Source organism: Spea bombifrons, chromosome 2, assembly GCF_027358695.1.
Source record: "Spea bombifrons isolate aSpeBom1 chromosome 2, aSpeBom1.2.pri, whole genome shotgun sequence".
In the NCBI taxonomy this organism is placed as follows: domain Eukaryota; kingdom Metazoa; phylum Chordata; class Amphibia; order Anura; family Pelobatidae; genus Spea; species Spea bombifrons.
In genome coordinates this window covers 7,901,753-7,925,096 of record NC_071088.1, presented here as the reverse complement: position 1 = coordinate 7,925,096, position 23,344 = coordinate 7,901,753, and the positions used below count along the sequence as shown (strand labels likewise).

The following is a 23,344-nucleotide window of genomic DNA, read 5'->3' as shown; positions in this document are numbered from 1 at the left end:
AATGCTTTAGTAAGTGGTCATCTTCCTAGTTTTGCCCCTCTTACCATCGACCATAAAATTGCAGACCTTCATATGTTTTATGAACTTTGGGCTATCCATCGGATGTACCATATGTTGACCCGGTACAGCGAAGCGGTCATAGACAGAGGTTCCGAGGCTTAGATGTAACATAAGGAACTTTTACTTTACTTAGAGGGTGGAAGATAAATAGAACTTCCTCCCAGCAGAAGTGGTAGAGGGTAATACAGTGAGGGGATTTAAACATGCGCGGGACAGACATATGGCTCCTGAATCTAAGACGAGACCAACAATTCTACGTTTCTATGTGTGATGTAAAAGGAGTTGGTAGGTACCCCAACATTTAATGAATTTTGTTAAAAATGTTAAATACTGAGAAAAAAGGCAGAACAGGGTTAAAATTTGAATACATTATAATTTATTATATAATGTATTATATATATATATATATATATATAATACATTATATAATAAATTATAATGTATTCAAATTTTATTTATTAAAGTTTGGTGTATGTGACACTATATATATATATATATATATATATATATATATATATATATATATATATATATATATATAGTGTCACATACACCAAACTTTAATAAATAAAACATTTCATCCCATCCCAGAACTTCTCTAAAATCCCCCCCCCCAAAAAAAGTTTTATATGTAAATATAAGAGTGTATAAAAATGTATTTAGCAAAGTGGAATATGTTTCCAATAAAGAAAAAAAAAAAAAAAAAGGAGGAAAAAAAAAGTAGCGAGACACTCAAACATTTCAGGGGGGGAAAAATGCAGAACACCGTTTTACAGAAATCCCGCAGATTCCAAATCAGTGTAAGGGGAAATATTCTGTTCCCTTTACAATTAAAAGGACACTTGAGCCTCGAGGATATGAGGTGTTATGGCTGAAAACTTCATGTGAATCCGCAGCAAGATTGTTCAAATATTTGTTCTCATGGCATAATTGGAAGAAAATTAGTCCGCGGAGACTTGGAGGGGGGAAAAAAAAAAAAGGGGGGGGTGAAAGATTCGGATATTTAGTATTGCATTTAACGGGAGGCAAGTGTCACCTAATTGTGAACAGGGAGCCGGGTTCCAGGACAATCACTTGATTATCTCAAAACAAAATTAACCCGAGACCTCTGACTCCTGCGGATTAAAAGTCAAAGCCAAATTAACCTGTTTGAATTGAAATGACATGCTCAGTGTTGTCGAGTCCGTGACCCCCCCGGCTACCAAATTCAGGCGCAATTTCCGAGATTTCCCAACATGAGCCGAGTCTGAAAGTATCTTTGTGCTGCGTTTTGGAACGAGACGCTTTAATAATATTTTACAAGGAAAAGGATCTTCCTCTTGGCTGAACAAGGGTTAACAGAGATCCCCCCTTAAAGAGCTCATGGGAACGCTCCCATTACACGGTTCCGCTAACACGCAGCGTACTAAAGGGGTCCTGACATGTCAATAAGTGTAGTAAAAGTGGTCCGCTCCAGCTTTATTAGTTATGTAGACAGCCCCCGGGCCGCGGGACTTGCCACTTTTAGTTACCGCCGAGTTGTTACTCGGTAATCTGTATTAAGGATGAAATAAAGGGAAAGCATTCATCGCGTAACACCTCGCCGGTTTCAGAAAGATGTAGTCGTTATGGCGGGCCGGGGCGGGCGAGGGGATGTCGGCGCGTAACCGCACAAAGGGCAGAGCTGTTCATTTAGATCAGTATTTAACAAACATAAAAAGTAACTTTTAAATTAAAACCAAACTATAGAAAATGCATATTTTTTTTAATTTTTTTTTTTACTTATTGAGACGTTTAGAGCATTCTGTCCATCGCCTTGGTTGGGAAAGAAGTCAAGACTCAGAACGGCAAACAAAATAGGAAAACTATTGTTTTTAGCCGGATTCCGTTTGGCTCGTACGTTTAAAGTAATTCAGATACGGATATGTTTGATTATCATATAGAACCATATTCAATATATACTCCATGTACTATTATTTAGCTACAGATGTCATTCGAAGTAGTTCTTCCCGTTACAGATATTAAACCGAGGTCACCATTAGAAAAGTGAAGCTATAAGACTATGTCTACCCCTAAAAAATAACTCGTTTGATATGTTTATTGAGTATCTATAGGTATCCATGTCCAGCAACCTGACCCAACAAGCCTTGATGCGCACGACTAACAAGCGGCATTAAGACTGAATGAGACCGTCGGACCCGTATGAACCGAGTCAGACTCCTGCGGTGGATGTGGAGTCCTTGAGCGCGTCCTTCTAGATGATTTACACGCTTCCCCTCCAGACAAGCTGGGCTGAGCCCGGCGCTGGACTATAGCCCAAACTGGCTGGTCCAGCCCCAAAAAGCCATGGATTAAGCATATAATGTGTATTTACACACACGTACAAAGTAGAACTTGATGGTAGATCAGACTCATTCATCCCGTCTAATCTGCTCGTTTTTCCTGCTGTAAAGACTCAGACCTTCGTCGGTCGTTGGTCTCGCCTTGTATTCAAGAGCCAAATGCCGATCCTGCGCGTGTTTAAGTCCCCTCACAAAGCATTTATAAATCCACCAAATCACTAGATGTTATTTATGTTTTTATTAATTGCAATAGTATTTGAGAACAAAAAAATGGAATTAATAAAAAAAACGGAATTCTGCTATAAAGGGCTATTTTCTGGGAATGAACATTTTTCAGTGATGACCGCTAAATCTTTGAATGGTCGCTAAAGCCTGGTCTTCTAGATGGTACATGCCCCAACGACCCATAATCCTCATTACATTCTAAACACTGTCTCGTTACACCCTTGGGAAGGATACACCTGATGAAAAGTTCTCTTGCAACATAATGACAAAGCTCTAGAGTCTTCACAAATAAAAACACATTGTTCTCTGGATTATCGTACTTGTTCCTCTACTGAATGCCCGGCCGGCGTTCGTCGGCAATGGAAACCCAGCCTCAATGTTTTTAGTTGGTAGACAATGACAAACGGCCGACCTCAGACACAAATCTCTCAGGAGGAGGCTATATTAGGAGGACTCATCAGATACATGTCTAAGTATAACGACGTGCCAAATTCCGAAGGACGGCCAAAACCCCCCCCCCCAAAAAACGATGGGTCATCCCAGCTGTACCCATTGACATCGCACGGTCCAAGTGGAAAATCTATATACGTATATATAGGTTTACCACCAAGGAAAAAACAACTCCACTATATATATTATATTATATATATATATATATATATATATATATATATATATATATATATATAAAAACAGAGCAAAAGAAAAAAATAAGTGGGATGGAACTAATTTAATGGATGGGTGACCTCACAGCTGAGTAACAGCCAGAGCCTAATAAGGGTCTTTGTGTATATGTTTCCACCCCGCTTGGTAACATGCCAGTCAAGGCTAAGAGTCACGCAACAGGTGGTAGCGATTAGGCCTGTCATAAAAGTTTGAAAAATTGATTCTTGGTCGGAGCTGACGAAATTGAATTTGACAGTGTTGTCCTAAAGATTCAGAAGAGAGAGGGCGAAAGAAACTACAGTTTAATTTGGAATCCCCTTGATTATTCATTAGATCTCCAGATGGCCCGTGTTGATGTTCTACATATTAATATATATGTTGTGTTATTGTTGGCTTCGCTCGACTTGTTCTGCGGTTGGAATCTGCATGGGTTTTCTAAGTATCTGCATTAGTGTTGTAGGAAGAGAGAAAAGGAAAGAAAAAAAACACAAGGGAGAGGTAAGACAGACGTCTCATGCAGCTCTTGCGATGAATACATTAAGTGTTAGTTTACTTAATCATGGGTATTTCATGGAGACCTTCTAGGCTGTGGTCTGGGGAGCCGTATAACCCCGAGCCGCCAACAGCCGAGAAATAGCGTCCGCCATCAGTGTCCGCCATACTCCTAAGAGATCCGTTCCTCTTACATCCGACGGAGGAACCTCTCTTAGTTCATAATAACATTAGTGACTCGGGGTCTCGCTCCGAACTATGTTGGCCGACCATTAAGTATCATAAACCAGTAAAGACACCGTCTACTCTGGGATCGATGCAGAACAAAGTGGATCAAAGGGATCTAGTCTTTATAGGGCAAATACTGTAGTTTGAGGTAGCCGTATTAGTCCAGTGTATAAGAAAGCAAAAAAACTGAATGTTGCAGAATCTCGTAATATATTGCAAGATTCTGCAACATTCTGTTTTTAGGGAAAATGCAACATTCCAAGTCCCTTTTGTTTGATCAATAAAGGAAAACCCAGGTGTTTCTATTACAAGCTGGAATAGCAGATGACCGATAACTCAAGTCTTGGAGAATACGCCCCAGAAAGTACGTTAAAAGACTAGATGGGCCGAATGGGTCTGATCTGACGTCGAATTCTGCGCTCCTATGAGATCTTAGTAGAAATGCTTTGAGAGGTCACCAGAGTTCTCAGATTAGACAAACCACTTTCTTGGATTTTCAGAGCATTTATCTGCTTTCAAAAACATAAGATTTTTATCCCAGCTCACACCTGACCTTCCTTTTCTTGGCTATTTATCCGGCATCTTCATAACCTCTTTTTACGTGAGAAAAAGGCTTACATCACTCTATCGGCAATCCACTTCCAAATGGTGTATTAACATTTTAACTCAATATAGAGGCTTTTAGGTTTTATTCATTAACACTAACGTATTTGTTTGTAAATATTTATTTGTGGTTATCCAGCTGCTACCTGCGTCTCTGGTGCCTAATGCCCAGATTTCATGAAATCTCATAATTTTGTTACTAAACGAAAGTCGCCCTGTTACTTGTTATCTTATTGTCGGTTTGGATAGATTAAAATCCCGGCATATGTGGAGTTTCCAATCTCAAAACATGTAAAAAAATAAAAAAAAAAAAAGTTGATACTTGGAAAAAGAAAGACATAAATAATAATTCTGAGTATCTTCTCTTCTGTGTCAAAAAAGCCTTAATCCGGTAGGGAAACAAGACAGGACTGAGACCCCCTAATGCACTACTGGCAGCCACATCAAAAGTTCACATTTTTAATAAAAATAAATGAGAAATTATACTTTTTTCTGGAGTTCCGCATGTGTTAATACTAGAGGGTATGATGGGCCGTATTTTATTAACTATATTATTATTATCCAGATTTTTAACATGGACTACACAACTAATGTCTGAATAAGGCTGAAGCGCATACAAAGCACATTCCATAAGTTCTCCCTTGAAACTATTGCCATAATGGAGTCCGGATCATGGAAATCATGAATGGCAGGAATACACAAGATGAATTAGGAACTCACCCGTCCAGAAGATGGAAGGTGGACGTGGTAACTTCGGTAAACAGCATCGTCTTCCCAAGTCTTTCAGTCTGGAGATTCTCCCCGTAGACTTTGAGACTGAAGTCATCAAACAAGACGTCGTCCGCTTCAGTTATCAGAGGCACGAGAGATGGACTTATCTCCATACGGGGGTCCGCGGAAGAACAGACTTTAAGGGTCATCTTGTTAGACTTTATTAACCCTTCTTTGGCTGCTCTGGCCTTAAGCCACTGGAGAACCGCAGGGTAGAGATTCTGTACGGACAGACAGAGAGGATCGTGAGAAAGAAATTGAGTTTCCGCTATAAAAAAAAAGGATGATTTCATACCGTGGTACCCGGCAGACATCATCTGTCATGTCACACGTATTGCATTACATTTTTTTTTGTTATTTTTGGGTCTTCTCAATTGTTATAAAAAATATATATAATAATTTAAGTAGCTCACAAAGCCCATCTATGGCACAGACTGGAGACGGAGAGACCCATATAAATTTAAGTTTTATTTTATTTTATCCCAAACTTAAATGACGTTTCGATTGAAAGTTCATCGTTTACTTCCGTGGTGTAAATACATATTTGTCCGACAGAAAAAAAATAATCACACTTATCACACGCACACTTATCAGCAGAGGAATAAATGGGGTAAGAATCTCTTTTGATCTATACATTTGCTGCCATTATCCCTATCGCAAAGGACCATTGTCACGTTTCAACAAACTGTCCGCTTTAAAGTGCCAAACCCTTAAGTATTTGCCCAGGGAAGCCGTCAAATTAAAGATGGGACGTTTACCGCGCAGGGAAACGATTTCGGGAATTGCAAATCCAACCCCGTCAAGAGTTCCATCCAAAGTTCACATAAGTCAGCTCGGTAACTTTTATACCCAGAAAACGACTTTTTAACCATATAAATCTGTTTGAAGGATTCATTATATAGAATTATGAAGTGCTATTCCGGATGAGAATTATGTGCGGACTCCACGAGGGCCACATCTAGTTAGCATTCAGTAGCTCAGCGGAACACGTAAAGCGATGAATCCTGTGGGTTTCCATAACTTACTGTTTAAAATTTCTATATCCATTCTTCATTCCGTTACTTCTAAATGAGTGATTGTGTGAAGGCGCTGAAATATTTTAGAACCATAGCCTTCGCCACCGCTTTTGGTGGATACCCAGACACTTCTCAATTCAGTCTGATTTATTGAATATTAAAATAGATTCAGGTTGCACCTATTTATACAAAATTACATACATTACGTTACATATGAATGAAGCACGATTAAGAAAAAGGCTACTTTTTGAGCGAATGCATGAAACAGCCCAGTGCTGTATGTAGTGTCTTAAAATAAACCTTCATTTCCAACAACCTTCTCACGGCTAAACAAGAGGCGGCATGATAAACGCCTTCATTATCCCGGGCACTTAAAGGTCCACTTCAACTCAAACGCAGCCAACATTTTCTTTTTATTATTATTATTATTTTTTTTTTTTATTTTTTTTTTATAATTTATCATAAATTTGAAGTCTAATAGTAGCAAACCAAACAGTTTGAAAACTAGTCAATTTTAGTAGTCATTTTGTACACGTTACTTGCCTCTTGTGCTTGAATAGAAAGGTAAGAAACTTAAAACCAGCAACCCCCCCAAAAATTGGGAAAAAAAATTAAAATAAAACAAAAGTAGGGCAAAGTATAGTCAACTTGTTACATTCTATCAATTTAGAAGATTGATCATCACCAGGAAGTAAATGATACATAAAGAGAATAAAAGTGCCTTTATATTGCAGTATTTATGTGGTTCGGCCGTAAATGTATAAAAGAAGAATAAACTAATTACTTGTAAAGCTGGGTGTACGTAGGGCGATTCCTGCACCAGTTATAAAACATGCAAAGCTAATTATTGAACCCCTTTAACTACACGGAATCCACCCAATTTACCTGGTAATCCATGCAGTAGATTACTAACATTTTGGTGCACATTGGGAATAAAATGCAAAAATATCTATCAATACAAGAAAAGCCAATAACTGGGGGAAGACAGGAATAAGTCGCACCGGAATTTATGTATATTTTACTTATTTTTTTAACCCCTTAATGACAAAGCCCGTACATGTGCGGGCTCAAAATGCATTGTTTTCAATGGGTTTAGGGACCGCCCATTGTCCTTAAGGGGTTAATAGACTTTATCTAAAGATATGTAAATTCACCAACAATGGTCTATCTTAATGTGGATCTGATACCGGCAAAATAAAAAAAAAATAATAATAAAAAAAAAAACCTTTCTAGAAATGGAAAAAAAAGACTTCCTTTTAAGAGCTCAAATCTGCAGGTGGACAAAAAAAATTAAAACTCACTGAACTTTTTTTAAATCGAACATTTTTCATTTATTTGTATATTTTTATTATTTATAAAAGGAGTCACATGGCACACGCGTCACATGCTCCCGTGAGCTTGTAGTATGGCTCCCATTTGTACAGTAGGTATAATAGGACAGTATATTTTATACCCTATAATATTTTCAACCTCTAAAAAATCCAATAAAGGACTATGGGTAAAAATTACAGCAAATTACATTTTCTCTTCTGTTCTGGAAAACACTGTTTTGTGGGGGGTGGGGTGGTTCACCCCGCTGCATTACAGCCATGCTAAAGAAATAGTTTCATCTTCTTGTTCATTCATGGTAAACAGGTTGACCAGCATGGACAATTATGAAGTATGATGCCTTTTGCCCCCGAGACACGGCGGGGAGCGATGAGGCACTTCTGAGACTATGTGCCGAGACCCCCAGACCAGGCATGAGACGCCCGGCCCGTAATGTGACGGCTCGGGGACTAACGTGTGCGCTCTGCATGTAGTTTGCACTTTCACGGATAGTAAAGCCAGGTATCCAACTGGCAATGAGCGATATATCTGTATCACATCACGCGAGGTCCTGTCAAAACCCTATCAAGGGCCGCTTTATCAAATCTACAGCGGAATTCAATACCATACCGAGTATCTAACCCCTAATTAGATTTTGGCTACATTGTAACATGAGATCATCTCCCACAAAAAGCAAAGAGTGGCCAAACTCATAAGTCATCCACGAAGCGAAAAATGCCTTTATATTGATACATTGCAAATAACTTAATTTGGTTTTCAGCGGCCGAATTGCAGAAATACAGAAAAAAAATAATAATAAAAAAAAAAGTGTCTGGCGAGACGGGAGTGTGAAAGACAAAAAGGTCCATCGGCAAGAATCCACGCCGGGAGTACAAATAAAATAAACCTGATCCTCCGCCAGGTTCCCCCTCCGACGGGAAAACTTCCAGTACTTGAAAATGGCAGCGAGATCATGCGCGGGATCAAACGCCTTCGCCGATTTAAATGAGCATAACCATGAACATTCCCCCCGGACAAAGATAATTCTATTCTTTCAGGACGGATTCAGATTTTCCAGGATTCTAATGAGGTGAATTGTGAATAATGTTTTACGATCGATAGTATCGGGAGTCTGAGGGAGCCGACGTAAAGCTCCCCGGCTCCGAGGCGGAATAAGGGATCCTGGTATTTGCGTCCGGCGCCGACGTCACATCGGGTTCAGGTAGTGAAAGGAGCCGTGAAAAATTAGGTCGGACTCGCCAAACTTGGGGGACGAAGCGATATATGACGGAATCCCCAATATTTACGCCTTTCTGTGTTTTTTGCTGGGCATGCGCTGAATTCATGCTTTGTTTTGTTACGTAAAGGGGGGGTAGCAGGTAGTTCAGGATTGCCCCTCATCTTGTGGCTCCTGGGGAAGGTGTCCTTCTTGCTTAGCGAATGATCTGGCCCTCCATGAGTCTAGGAGAATTCTTCAGTCATTTTAAGGGTCGGGGTTAAACACGCCAACTGAGATTAAATTTTATATATATATATATATATATATTACCGTATTGGCTCGAATATAGGCCGCACTTTTTTCCCCCACTTTAAGTCTTTAAAGTGGGGGTGCGGCCTATATTCGGGCGCCGGGCAGGCAGCGGGGTTAGGATACAGATCCCCCGCAGCGGTGCAGGGGACCTGCATCCTACTCTCCGATACGCTCAGACAGCCTCCCTGCCAGCACTTCCCACGGGGGGGGGGGGGGGTGTTTTGCCGGCACGGGAGGTTGTCTAAGCGCATCATACGGACCGTCCGCACGATGCGTTTTACCTCTGCCCCCCCCCGGACTTATCGGAGCAGACTTCGGGGGCCGGCGGGGGACATCTGCGCAATACAACTTCCGGTGCCGGCACCGGAAGTTGTACACGCGTATTGCGTAGATGTCCCCCGCCGGCCCCGCAAGACACCAGGGAGTCTGCTCCGGTAAATCGAGGGGGGGCAGAGGAGGACAGTGGTAGCATATCTCGGGGAGGGAGGACAGTGGCAGTATATCTCGGGGAGGGAGGACAGTGGTAGCATATCTCGGGGAGGGAGGACAGTGGTAGCATATCTCGGGGAGGGAGGACAGTGGCAGCATATCTCGGGGAGGGAGGACAGTGGCAGCGTATCGCGGGGAGGGAGGACAGTGGTAGCATATCTCGGGGAGGGAGGACAGTGGTAGCATATCTCGGGGAGGGAGGACAGTGGTAGCATATCTCGGGGAGGGAGGACAGTGGTAGCGTATCCCGGGGGCGCAGAGTGGCAGCATGTTTTTTTGGTGCTTTTTTAAAGAAAAAAACTTTTTCTTTAAAAAAGCACCAAACTTTTAGGGTGCGGCCTATATACGGGGTCGGCCTATATCCGAGCCAATACGGTATATATATATATACACACACACATAATACATAAAAGTAGCAATCAAGTGGTTACGCCTAAGATAAACAGTACATTTTAACGATATAATCCCTTTAAAGAGGATCTGTAACTTCTCCCAAATCTAACACTTTACATTTCATTATCGCAACAAGACGTTTTATGTTTCTACACTCACCAGCGAGAATATTTTTACCACTTTTGCCACATATTTCTTCAACCATCATTTCACTCCCAGTCTTTAGAATTCCCACATAAAATTATATTTATATTTTTTTTTGTATAATTAGAGGTTTCATTAAATCGAATTCATACACAGAGTCATCAGATCTACCGCGGGTCACGCAATGTTCTACGCCCCCCCCCCCCGCGTGGTCTCGAAGGACATTTGTTAAGGTGGATGCCACAGAATGCTTTTTGTCCTCAAAGGGGTTCCAAATTGGAGCGGCGATCGTAAAATCCAGTTTTGGGGATCTGCATGATTATTCCTCCGTAGATGACGGCAAGAAGGCCAGTAATTGGCCCAGTATGGCCCAAAAAGGAAGGTCCTTTGCATATAGACAAAAAAAAAAATTACTTTCCAAAAAGGAAGCTCAGGCTCGTACTCCTCCTGAGCCCAGCTATACTCCTCCTTGTTAAAATTCTCTCTCCCCTATCGTTAAGCTGCCTATTAATTCAGGCACCTTTGGAAGGTTGAGGGAAAAACAGAAAAAAGGATCAGACAATGCTGGCCCTGCCTGCCGTCTCCGGCTTCTGTAACGGTTATCGACAAAAAGCAAAAGCTATAGGTTGTGTTAATACATTAACTTAGTTATGCTGAACACTGCGATTGTATTTATTATTTATTGTTTATATAGCGCCATCAAATTCCGTAGCGCTGTACAATGGGTAGACAGGACATAACAAGTAGTATGTAACATAACAATATGACTTACAGAAACAGCAGGTGAGGAGGACCCGGCTCAAAGAGCTTACGATCTAGATGGTAACAGATCTTCTTTAAATTTTTTTTTATATTAATAAAATAATTGCATTTTCCAGGAGAACTGGATAAAATTTATGTGTATTTAGACAGGTGTAGTCACATGACTAAACATTAATATGACGCCTCCACCGAGGGACCGCTGCAGCATACAAGACGTTCTACGATCCTCCAAACCATCACAAATATTATTGTTGATACGCTTTGCCCGCCGTGTTCCAAAAGCGTTCCTTGGCCACACAAGCCGCGTCCGACTTTGGCGTTCAAAAGGACAACAAGCTACAGCGTTCCCGCCGAAAACATCGGAGCGCTCAGAGAATTTCCAACGTCGTTTATGCAAGATGGGAAAAAAATTATGGAAAGCAGGGCGCGAGCAGAAGGCGCGATATAAATATTTATTGGCCGATTTCTCCATCCACAAAATAACTCACTATTTTTAATCCATTTATTTTTAACAGTTTAAAAATGAAACGTAATAAAAACATTGGAAATGCTAGTTTTTTTGCTTTAAGGAATAGAAGCAAGCCCCGGATATGCCCGACGCCCCGGATATGCCCAATGCCCCGGATATGCCCGACGCCACGTTAGGCAAGCATAAAATCCAGCCGTCAGCCACGCGTGTGAATTATCACGAGGCTAGTGATATCCCATGTGTGACTAACCGAGCCCCCCACCCAACTAAATTGTGAGCCCCCATACCTGGGAGGGGTATAGATGGGCAGCGCTCTGCTATCAGACCCGGGCAGATCCCAGGTACAGCCATCGCGCTCTTCTAGAGCTCTGTCTAGAGCTTTAAAGGTGCTGTTCCACCAACTCTATTAAATTCATACTCCGGTAACAAAGATCATTCCCAACGCCAATGTACGCCCGATCCTTTCGAATACATTATTTTTCTTTAAACATAAAACACAACATTTTTTTTAGGCACCACATTTGTGATACTAAATGTTTAATGCAATATATGATGAGGTTTATTTGCTTAGGATTCAAAAGAGTTTTGTTTAAGTGGAACAGCACCTCTAAACTGTCCTTTAATGCCCATCTCTTAGGGTACCTCCGCTGCCTCGTTACAAAGCGCCACCCATATCACCCGCCATTTAGGAACCGATGACCTTTGACTAGTGAACTAAAAATAATGGCGCTTCTGCGAAGCCAAGAGTCCCTACTCCGTACTACGGGTGACACAAATCAGCCCCTAATAGCTCTCGCCTGTGTATCCGCAGAGTTACGCCACCATCAATCAAGCCCAAAGTGGACCTGTCAGGTAAACGGTCTATACACCACATTACTTCACTCTTTTTTTTTAAACAATGACATCGTTTTGGGGAGCCTCGAAAAAAATCTGTTTGCCCCGATCGATGCCAACTCTCATTGACCCAAGGTACTTTGGAACTTAAGGCAAAACTACAGTCTTCTAACCACGGGCGTAGGAACCGGGGGGGACGGGGGGGACAGATCCCCCCCAGGAAATCATGCGGGGGGACCGATAATAGAGCAATCCCCCCCAGTGCCCTCGGTGCACAGCTGCCCGATCAGCAGCTGCAGCGTGCAGGACTGGTTGGGGATTTCCCTAACCAGTCCAACACTTACCGGTGTGCTGTCTGTCACTGAGTGCCGGGCGATGGGATATGACGTTTATATCCCAGCCCCGGCGCTCAGCAGAAACAGCTCTGCGCAGCTGCACTGCACTAGAGCGGCAAACCACCAGAAGGGGAGGAGGAAGAGCAAGCAGAAAGCAGAAGAGAAGAAGAGAAAGGTAAGAGATGTGCAAAACGAGGGGGGGGGGGGTCTGATGTGCAAAACGAGGGGGGGGGTCTGATGTGCAAAACGAGGGGGGGGGTCTGATGTGCAAAACGAGGGGGGGGGGTCTGATGTGCAAAACGAGGGGGGGGGTCTGATGTGCAAAACGAGGGGGGGTCTGATGTGCAAAACGAGGGGGCGTCTGATGTGCAAAACGAGGGGGGGGTCTGATGTGCAAAACGAGGGGGGGGTCTGATGTGCAAAACGAGGGGGGGGTCTGATGTGCAAAACGAGGGGGGGTCTGATGTGCAAAACGAGGGGGGGTCTGATGTGCAAAACGAGGGGGGGTCTGATGTGCAAAACGAGGGGGGGTCTGATGTGCAAGACGAGGGGGCGGTCTGATGTGCAAAACAGTGTATATGTGTATGGGCAGTGTATATGTGTACGTGTGTATGGGCAGTGTATATGTGTATGGGCAGTGTATATGTGTATGGGCAGTGTATATGTGTACGGGCAGTGTATATGTGTACGTGTGTATGGGCAGTGTATATGTGTATGGGCAGTGTATATGTGTACGTGTGTGTGGGCAGTGTATATGTGTATGGGCAGTGTATATGTGTACGTGTGTATGGGCAGTGTATATGTGTACGTGTGTATGGGCAGTGTATATGTGTACGTGTGTGTGGACAGTGTATATGTGTATGGGCAGTGTATATGTGTACGTGTGTATGGGCAGTGTATATGTGTACGTCTGTATGGGCAGTGTATATGTGTGTGTATATAAGGAGTGTATTTGTCTTATAGTGTATACGTCTGTGTAAGTATGTGCAAAGGCAGTGTATATTTATGGGGAGGCGTGTGTGTGTGTGAGCAGTTTATGTATGTTTGGGCAGGCGTGTATAAGGGTAGTGCATATGTGTGAGTACTGGCAAGTGTGTATGTGCAGGCAATTGCAGTGTATGTGTGTGTTTTTGTGGGCAGGCATGCGTAAGGGCAGTGCATATGTGTGTATGGATAGTGTATATGTGTGTATGGATAGTGTATATGTGTGTATGGATAGTGTATATGTGTGTATGGATAGTGTATATGTGTGTATGAGCAGGCATGTCGTACTTAAAGGGAAGATTATGATTCCCTGTAACACGTTTAACTCAGGGGCACCTAGGGTTAAATCCAGGCCTATTTCTGGTTAAAATGAGTATGTGTGTCACTGTATGTCACAGCATTCGGACACAAGAGAATATTTCGGGGTGCTACTTGGTCTAGGGCATCACTAATACAAAGCACCACGAGTTAATCTAGGGGTAGGCAGAGTAAGTGAAGGATGTGTTTGCGTGTCTGGGTGTGATAGCGTATGTTTGTGGGTTTGTTATTGTGCACATCTGTTTTTATGGGTATGATAGTATGTTTCCAGGTGTGTTATGGTGGGCATGTGTCTAGGTATATTAGGGTGGGAATGTTTTGGGGTGTATTATTGTGTGCGTGTGTATGTTATTCAAGTGTTTAAGTGTGTGGATATGTTCCTGTGTGCATGACGTGTTAGGAGTCTTAGATGGTTCCATCAGTACATCATAGTAGTCTCTGTGGCCGTGTCCAGTGGGGTCCATCTGTGGTTGTAAGATTTTTCTGTTTCTGTGGGAATTTTCTCCCATTCATCCAGTAGAACGTTTTATGAGCTGTAGGTGATATACCTTTTTGGACAGCACTATGCTTCTAACTTTGTGGGAACGGTTTTGGGGAAGGTCCTTTTCTATTCCATCATGACTGCCCCAGTGTACAAAACAAGGCCCATAAAGGCATGGCTGCAAAAATTCCCCACAGAAACTCTCCAAAATCTTGTGGAAATCGTTCCCAGATGAGTGAAAGCCGTTATAGCGGCAAAGGGGGACCAACTTCATATTAATGTCTATGTATTTATAATGTGATGTCATAAAGTCCCTGTTGGTGAAATGGTCAGGTATACCCTACCAGAAAAAATGCTATCCCCCCCAGATTTTTAGGGGTTCCTACGCCCATGATGTCTATGTATTTATAATGTGATGTCATAAAGTCCCTGTTGGTGAAATGGTCAGGTATACCCTACCAGAAAAAATGCTATCCCCCCCAGATTTTTAGGGGTTCCTACGCCCATGCTTCTAACTGCCCCCCCCCATTACTCTAATAATTGCTCCAGGTGAGTGAGCGCTTATGTTAGAAGTGGGCACTGCTCGCTGCTTCCTGGCCGCGGTGGGAGGGAACAGGTGGGCGACACGCTGGCTGCTATACATCCCATCTGCAATAATAATGCTACGCCTCGACTCCCAGTCAGTCAACAGCGACCCCTAGTGGATATTCCAGGAATAACACAATCATGCAAAAGAGATTTACAAGATTTCAATACCTTAAAGTCACACACATGCTGCTATTGTTTTACTTTCACGGCTAAGAGCGCCCCTCTGCTGGTAGAATAATAATAAAAAAAACGCTAAAGCCAAGAAAAAGTACTGAAAAAAAAAAAAAGCTACATTAACTATGAACGAAACATGCCTTTAAACTTGGCATTAAAGCCCAGTTACACAGAATGCATTTTTAGATATTTTTTTGCATTTAGAATGGGAACATACTGGGGGTTGTACCAAAAAGAAGAGTCATTAGCAGATGTGGCCCTAAAACGCTCTGAATTTTACCTACAGTATAAACAAGGCTACGGAGATCTTTAGCCACTGAACAACGGCAAAACCATTGTTAAAAACAATTATCTCAAGTAGTACTGGTGCCATTATGAATTAAATTAATTAATAGGCAAGGCTGAGATAGCCCTACGTTCTGGAAAGGATTATTTATAGATTTATATCGCGTGATAATATTCTGCAGCCCTGGACGATGGACAACTGGATGTAAGCAGCATTGCACAAGGCAACTCGGCTTACAGAAATAAAAAGGTAGGTAGGTAGGTAGTTAGGTAGGTAGGTAGGGAGGGAGGTAGGGAGGGAGGTAGGTAGGGCCCCGCTCATAGAAGATTAATAAATGACAAGGAATCACAGCACAAACTGGAAAAATCCCACAATCCATGTTTTGATGATGAAAAAATGTTTTTCAAACACTTGCGTCTGAAAGGTTTCTAAAAAAGCGACCACAACAGTGACATCATCGTTCTGACCCGATAAGTACTTTTCTTTGTTTAAAGGGAAAGGAAGAAAGACGAAAAAAAAAGAAAGAAAGACAAAAAAAAAGAAAGAAAGACAAAAAAGAAAAAAAAGAAGAAAGGGCAAAAGAAAAAAGAAAGAACGAAAGAAGATGGAAAAAGAATTCAAGAAGGTGAGAAAATGAGAAAGAAAAGAAAGAAAAAGAGAAAAAAGAAAAAGGAGATATAGATATTGTGTGTGTACATAAAATTATAATAAGGCACATTCCCTTTAATTATATATATATATATACCGTATATATATAATAAGGCTCTGTGTTCAGTTTGTATAGGATGCCGAGCAACTCTTTACCTCGGAGATCAGCCAGCACTTGAGGTCGGTGTTTACCTGCCCCGCGCAGAGCAAACTCAATATGGAAGCAATCTGCCCTCATCACCAGAGTGTTTATTATAGGAAAATAGCCAGGTCAAGAGCTAAACCCCTGTGTGAGCGCAAATAGCCCCGCGCATCGATACACCCGCTGCATGCCAAAACAGCCAAATAATAGAGGAAAAACATTTTCAGGGCTGAAGGGCCAAGGTGTATATTTATTTAGGACCTCCGCTCTGTGAATGAGCCTCACTGTTCCGTAATATGTTTTTTTTAGCTCAAAATTTATTTTACACACCAGGTATTAAAGATAATGAATGTGTAAAAAATACTGCTTTGGTCAATGGTAACTAACATATCTTAAGCATTAATTCTTTTGTTGTCGTTATTTATATAAATATATAACGGAATAGAAGGGAAGAAACCGGTTTAATTTCTACAAAGTTAGTGTTACTTTGGGAACGGAGAAGAATTAGAACATACGGGGGTTATTCCGGTTTGTGATTAAGGGGCACAGAGCTGAAATGTTTGTTCCCCTTCCATGAATGGCGTATTACAGAGCGAGCTCAGCCTAACAGGTTGGGTCCTGCAGAGTATATAGTGAAGTAAAGTGTTAAAAAACTAAAAAAATAAACCCCAAGTTTATACCAACAACTTACTTTACGTATGTATTATACACACACATATACATATATATATATACATATATATATATATATATACACATATATATATATACATACATACATACATACATATATACATACATACATACACACTATAACTGAAAAATTTTGAGTCACTTCACTGTTTTCATGGAAAACAAGGAAATTTCTAGCTGTAACATAATTGCAAAAATAAATTAGAAATTTTCTAACCATCAATTAGCCCTTTAAGCTTAAACTTACATCAGGGAAAACAACATGCAATTGGAACACAGGAGTGATGGGAGTGATAAAGGGCCATTGGAACACAGGAGTGATGGGAGTGATAAAGGGCCATTGGGACACAGGAGTGATGGGAGTGATAAAGGGCCATTGGAACACAGGAGTGATGGGAGTGATAAAGGGCCATTGGAACACAGGAGTGATGGGAGTGATAAAGGGCCACTGGAACACAGGAGTGATGGGAGTGATAAAGGGCCATTGGGACACAGGAGTGATGGGAGTGATGAAGGGCAATTGGAACACAGGAGTGATGGGAGTGATAAAGGGCCATTGGAACACAGGAGTGATGGGAGTGATAAAGGGCCATTGGAACACAGGAGTGATGGGAGTGATAAAGGGCCATTGGAACACAGGAGTGATGGGAGTGATAAAGGGCCTCTGGAACACAGGAGTGATGGGAGTGATAAAGGGCCATTGGAAAACAGGAGTGATGGGAGTGATAAAGGGCCATTGGAACACAGGAGTGATGGGAGTGATAAAGGGCCATTGGAACACAGGAGTGATGGGAGTGATAAAGGGCCTCTGGAACACAGGAGTGATGGGAGTGATAAAGGGCCATTGGAACACAGGAGTGATGGGAGTGATAAAGGGCCATTGGAACACAGGAGTGATGGGAGTGATAAAGGGCCTCTGTACGCCTATGAAGAGATGCCATTAAAAATCAAACGTTTCCAGCTACAATAGTCATTTACAACATTAACCCCATCTGTGCTGGATTTTTTTAACCAAGATATTGACTTGGAGCGTTACAGGTTATAGTACAATAAAAGTGTGGGTACAATACGTGCAGTTACATAAAAAGGGCATCTTTATTGGTATATAATAGTAATGAATGTATTAGTAAAGGAAGTTGCTGCCCCACAGAGCTTACATTCTATGTTATGGCTAAGAGGATAAGGATATCACTTATTTTTTTGTTAGCGCAGAAGATGCACTGTTAAGGATTATTTGGTAAAGCACGACAGGGAGTACAATTGGATAAAATGAAAGAAAGAGGACAGCTCACTGCCAAGACATGCCACAAGGATCTCCAGGAGACTATGAAGGTCCCTTCTGCCCGGCACGGGCATTCTTACTGGTGTTAGAAAGTTTAACTCGGTTATCTCCGCCCCCAGCTGCCTCCACTAGAAGCAGGAAGCATTCCTCCGTATGCATCTTACGCATGCAATGCAGCCGCAGGCAATCATATGTATACTACCTGTACGCTGAGGTTTTGTCGGCATGCGCATGATTGGCTGCTGCTTCAATCACTACGGTGGGGGGGGCTACTGAGCATGTGCAAAAAGTTCAAAAATAAATTAAGAGATTAATTCTCTAACTCCAATAACTGCACGCAGTAATGTTTTTGGAGGACTAGCAAAAAAGTAAATACCAACCAGAGCAGGTCTCACCGGACCAGTCCAGCCACGGACTACTCACAGAAACACTTGCTGGGGGAGAAGACCCTGTCGGCCCGTCTAGTCTGCCCATTGTTCCTGCTGTAAAAGCCGAGACTCTAATCAGTCCGTGATCTCGTCTCAGATTCCGAAACCATATGCCTATCCCCTACATGTTTAAATTCACTCACTATATTAGCATCTAACACCTCTGATGTGAGGCTGTTCCACTTATATGCCACTCTCTCAGTAAAGTAAATCTCCGCTCCTTCATGGAAGGAGGCAAACACCAAACGATAAAAGTTTTATTTTATAAAACGTAATCAAATACGAGAGTTCAGGCATTATTGCCGTCCTGTCCTGACGTTTAGCCATCCAGGCTATTCTGATCTGCGTAAACTTTATTAAATACCCCAGGGGAGAATTAGAACACTGGGGAAGTTTGGCACAAAGCTGCGATCAGAAAAGTGATTCTGGACTTGCGATGTCTCCCATCTGTTTGTTTTCGGAGCGGCCCCCGCCGTATGAAGCCATCACAAGCCGCGCTCCCAATGACAGCAGCACGGAGAAAGCAGTCGATATCCGACATCTGCCATCAGCCGGCAGCAAAGGCGTTTGACGGAATCCTCGCATTCACGAGGTTATCCAAACAGATGCAAAGTCAAGAAGCCAACGGCCGGGATCGTAAAGACGTCCAATTCAAGAGGGACTCGCGGATCTTTTAAAGTGTTTGCCTTTCTTACAGCTGCCCTTTTCAGTTTACTCTGAAGTAGACATATTCACCGATAGCATTGAAGATGAAAAACACCAACAACGATAAAATAATACTAATAATAATATCTATATATTTATATATTTATTTTGTAACAATATAAAAACTGAATTCAGAAATTAACCTTCTTAATTATTTCCAAGGGCTAAAAATATATTTAGTGATTTGTAAAATATATTAAATCTACAGCAAAATGTTTAAAAGAAAAAAAAATATTTTAATGCATTTTATTTCATTCATTGATATAAGGTTCAAATATTTAGATAATATAATAACTAATGCTTTTTAAGAATAAATGGTCAGTAGCATTTCTTTGAAAGTCATACTTCCAACATTTTCTTACTTTTAATGACCATTCTTTCCCTTTCCATAACATTTTCCTATACCCAACCTCATCTTTCCGCAGCTTACGCATTTTGCTCCTAATAACTATTAAAATTTTAAAAATATTAAAATTTCCATTGGAGTCCATTTTCTGTGCACTCTGCAGCGTGACACCATCTGTGCTTACATTATTATTATTAATAATAAAGGACGTTTGTCCCATTTTCCTCCTTTCCACCTGCTTCTACCGAATGTATGTTTGTGCGTGCGCAGCAGGGCATGGCCGCATAAAAGTGCATTTTAGCCGTGTTTGGGACTGGAGTGCTCCTTTAAACATTTTCACTCAATTAATCTGACCTGCTAATTGTTTACAAAATGCGGCGGGATAAGAATTGCTTAAGATTTAGCAGACAAGTACAATAAAACCTTGGAAAGAAACTCCCTTAATAAAATATTAATACAAAAAAAAATATATATAAAAGTGTTTTTGTATTAATATATATATATATATATATATATTTTTAACTCGGGGAGAATAACACAAAATGTCAATTTAAATGTGACTGACCTCTGTAAACAATCTAACTTTGTAAACAAAATATCAAAAGCAGTAATAACGGTCTTTGAGGATATTCCGAGTCCCGGGTCTGACCCAATATTACAGGAATCCATACAGCCCCCCCCCCCATTACAGTAAAAAGGAAAAAATAATGAAAAATGAAAAAGACATCTGTGCAAACAATACCAAAAAAGTGTTAACGAGCCGTTTGACTTTCTTGACGCCCGGGACAAAGGACTTCTTGTCATTCACTCTTCGCATCCGCGAGGCCCAACAAACTTTTCGCCCGTTTACAATCTGGTTCCACGGAACGGGAAACGTTATAGACTGGATCAATTAAGTACATGAAAACGAGTGCGTCCTCTCTCGCGTCGGCTGCGCGGTTATTTACGGCCCACGCGGGGGACGTTAAGGCTTCGCAGGATTTTCGTTGGCCCGATCCTCGCGTTCCACGCCGGTGAGCGCCGTTCGCTTTTCAGGTGCGATGCTTTTTAACGATAGTCTGTGTAATCAGCAAATTGATGTCATGATCGCAACGGGGTTATTTTCCCCCAATATCAAATATTTTCTGTAGACGGTAAAAGTTGCACGTTCATAGTTACTGGACTTTATTATTTTTTTTATTATTTTTTTTTCCCGTCTACGCAGCTGTTTGCGGATTTAAAGGGAATTTCTAAGCCAATTCCCTTCCTCGCTAAGAACCTTTTCGCTCGCGGTATTAAGTTTAGCCTTCCCCGTGCTGTTTTACAGGTTCGCTTTTCATGGAGAACAGTAACGGGTCTCCGTAGACCTTTACTCGCTTAACAATTGTTTTATTTTACAACCTTTATGGTAGCCAGGAACGGACACGGTTACAGGGAAACTGGGAATACTCAAAGTGGAAGAAAAACCTCTCTCGGGTGACTCGATACGCCATAAATTTCCTTTCGTAGAGTTTAAACAAGACAAATGTTAATCAAGGTTTAAAGGGTCTCTTTGAAACCGTTAAAAAGGAGCGGGATTTTCCTGTATACGCCGAGGACCTGCCACCAAAAGACGGTGGACCGGCAATGGACACGAACGCTCTAAAGATAAAAGAATTCTAAGCGACAGCGACGACTCAGAGAAGTATAGAAACAAATTAGAGAGCGATAAGACTTGGCGTCTATCGAAGAAGCCAAAAAGTCATTTTTATTTGCTCATGGAATTAAAAAAATATATATTTATGGAGCTGCATCTCATCATCTGATGGGCAGCTCATGGTCTGCAGACGCACGATGATGACATCAGCATACGCCCCAACCAATCAGCTGGGACCAGATCTTGACGGAGTGATCTTCCACTACGGCTTCTGGAGCAATCAAGGCTTATTTGCGCTCCAGATCAGTACAGGGGGTTTAGTAAAGATCCCTTCTCTCTTTCTGCGTCAAAATAAATAGACTATGGATTCTTGCGATATTGGGTCACACCAAAGGTTGGGTCACTTTAAAAGTCTTTTGACACTATTCGTGTAATTAGATTCTTTATAGAAGTCGGTGACGTTTAAAATCTATATTATTATTTTTTTATTTATTTTTCCTCCCAGTTAAAGCCATATTTATGTTTATTATACTGTATATTTATAAAGCACCAACAGATTCCGCAGCGCTGTACAAGGTAAAAATTTTACAGATAACAACAAGTACAAAATGACAAGCAATTGACATACAGATACAAGAGGAATGGAGAATGTTTAAAGGAGAATTGCTTTCCAAGGTTTATTTCTACCGATGTCTGGGAAGAAAGAAGTTTGGATCATGTAATGCGCAAGCTGCTTTCTCGCGGGCTTTGTAAAAATAACTTTGGGTTCTTAAAGCCAAGGTAAGAATCAAAAGTATTTTTGGTAATACGAACCATGAAATCCGGTATAAAATGAGACACATAGTGGTTGTCTGCCACTTTTTGTCTAAAACCCCAAATAATAAGAGTCATTAGAATTAACCTGACACTATACAGTGAGAAAAAAAATCAGCAGCAAAGGTTGTTTTTTTCTTCTTCAATAAAATGTGTTTTATAATAATTAAATATTAATATTTAAAATAATTCATCTAAAAAATGCCTGCTTAGAAGCAATATAACAATATACAAATACATACACTATTTTATTCCGGTTTAAATGTAAATAAAAAAAATAATTAGTAAATGGACACTGGGATATCTCACAAAGCCTGGCTGGGAGTGCTATGAGCAACCCTTTGTCTCCCACTGAATTAAAGACTCTTCGAGTATCACAGCCTGTATCACCACTTCATCCCCCTAAAGCGGACGTCCCATACAAAGAAAGAAACAAAATATATATATTTTCTCCTTGAGCATAACCAACCTCAGTACTATATACCGCAATAACCCCCCCAGCGCTATAAACCGCAATAACCCCCCCAGCGCTATAAACCGTAATAACCCCCCCAGCGCTATATACCGTAATAGCAAAAAATTGGGTTTTATCTAATTTTGTTCCAATAAACTCATCTGAGGCGCCACTGCTGTGAATCATGTGATATTTTAGGTGACTTTCCCGGCTCCATCACCACACTGAGGATATTCTTTATGGCAAAGCTTTGATGCCTGGTCCTTCATAAACTTTCATTAGTCAGAGTGTCTGGCTGGATGACTAAGACTGAGCCATACTATTGTTTCCCACAGGCAGTATGATAAGGAGTCGGGGTGTTTGTAGATTGGGGCTCAGATAACAGAGCGAGAATTCATATAAAAAAGCAGAATATTTTTGGAAGCATTATCTAAAAGTGTTATTAAAGAATGGTGGCGTTCCCCTCTAACCAAGAATCTGTGAAAGGAAGGTTCCGTCCTCCACCAGGAGAGGGCAGTATAAGAGCGCTAGTAACGATTATTTTAGGAATTTCCTCACATGTGAAAGGACCGGTGTCTTCCGTTATCGAGATGCATCGTGATTTAAATTACATTTTATAAAAGCATAAAGTTAAGAAGCAACAGCATACAAAAAAATAAAAGAATCACCAACTGGCTGCGCGAGCATCCCGAGGATTTTTCATAGTGAAGGGGAAGCCAAAATTGAATAAATCATTATTA

General features: G+C 41.3%; 1 protein-coding gene across 4 annotated transcripts in view; it reads right to left on the bottom strand.

The window, feature by feature from the left end:
* Positions 1-23,344, bottom strand: part of HLCS (holocarboxylase synthetase) — a 64,525-nt gene that overhangs the window by 30,973 nt on the left and 10,208 nt on the right. For all 4 annotated transcript variants that reach the window (XM_053456274.1, XM_053456272.1, XM_053456273.1 and 1 more), the window contains exon 7: positions 5,316-5,587. In XM_053456274.1, coding sequence (XP_053312249.1) covers positions 5,316-5,587 — 272 coding nt within the window. The remainder of the gene's footprint in view (positions 1-5,315; positions 5,588-23,344) is intronic.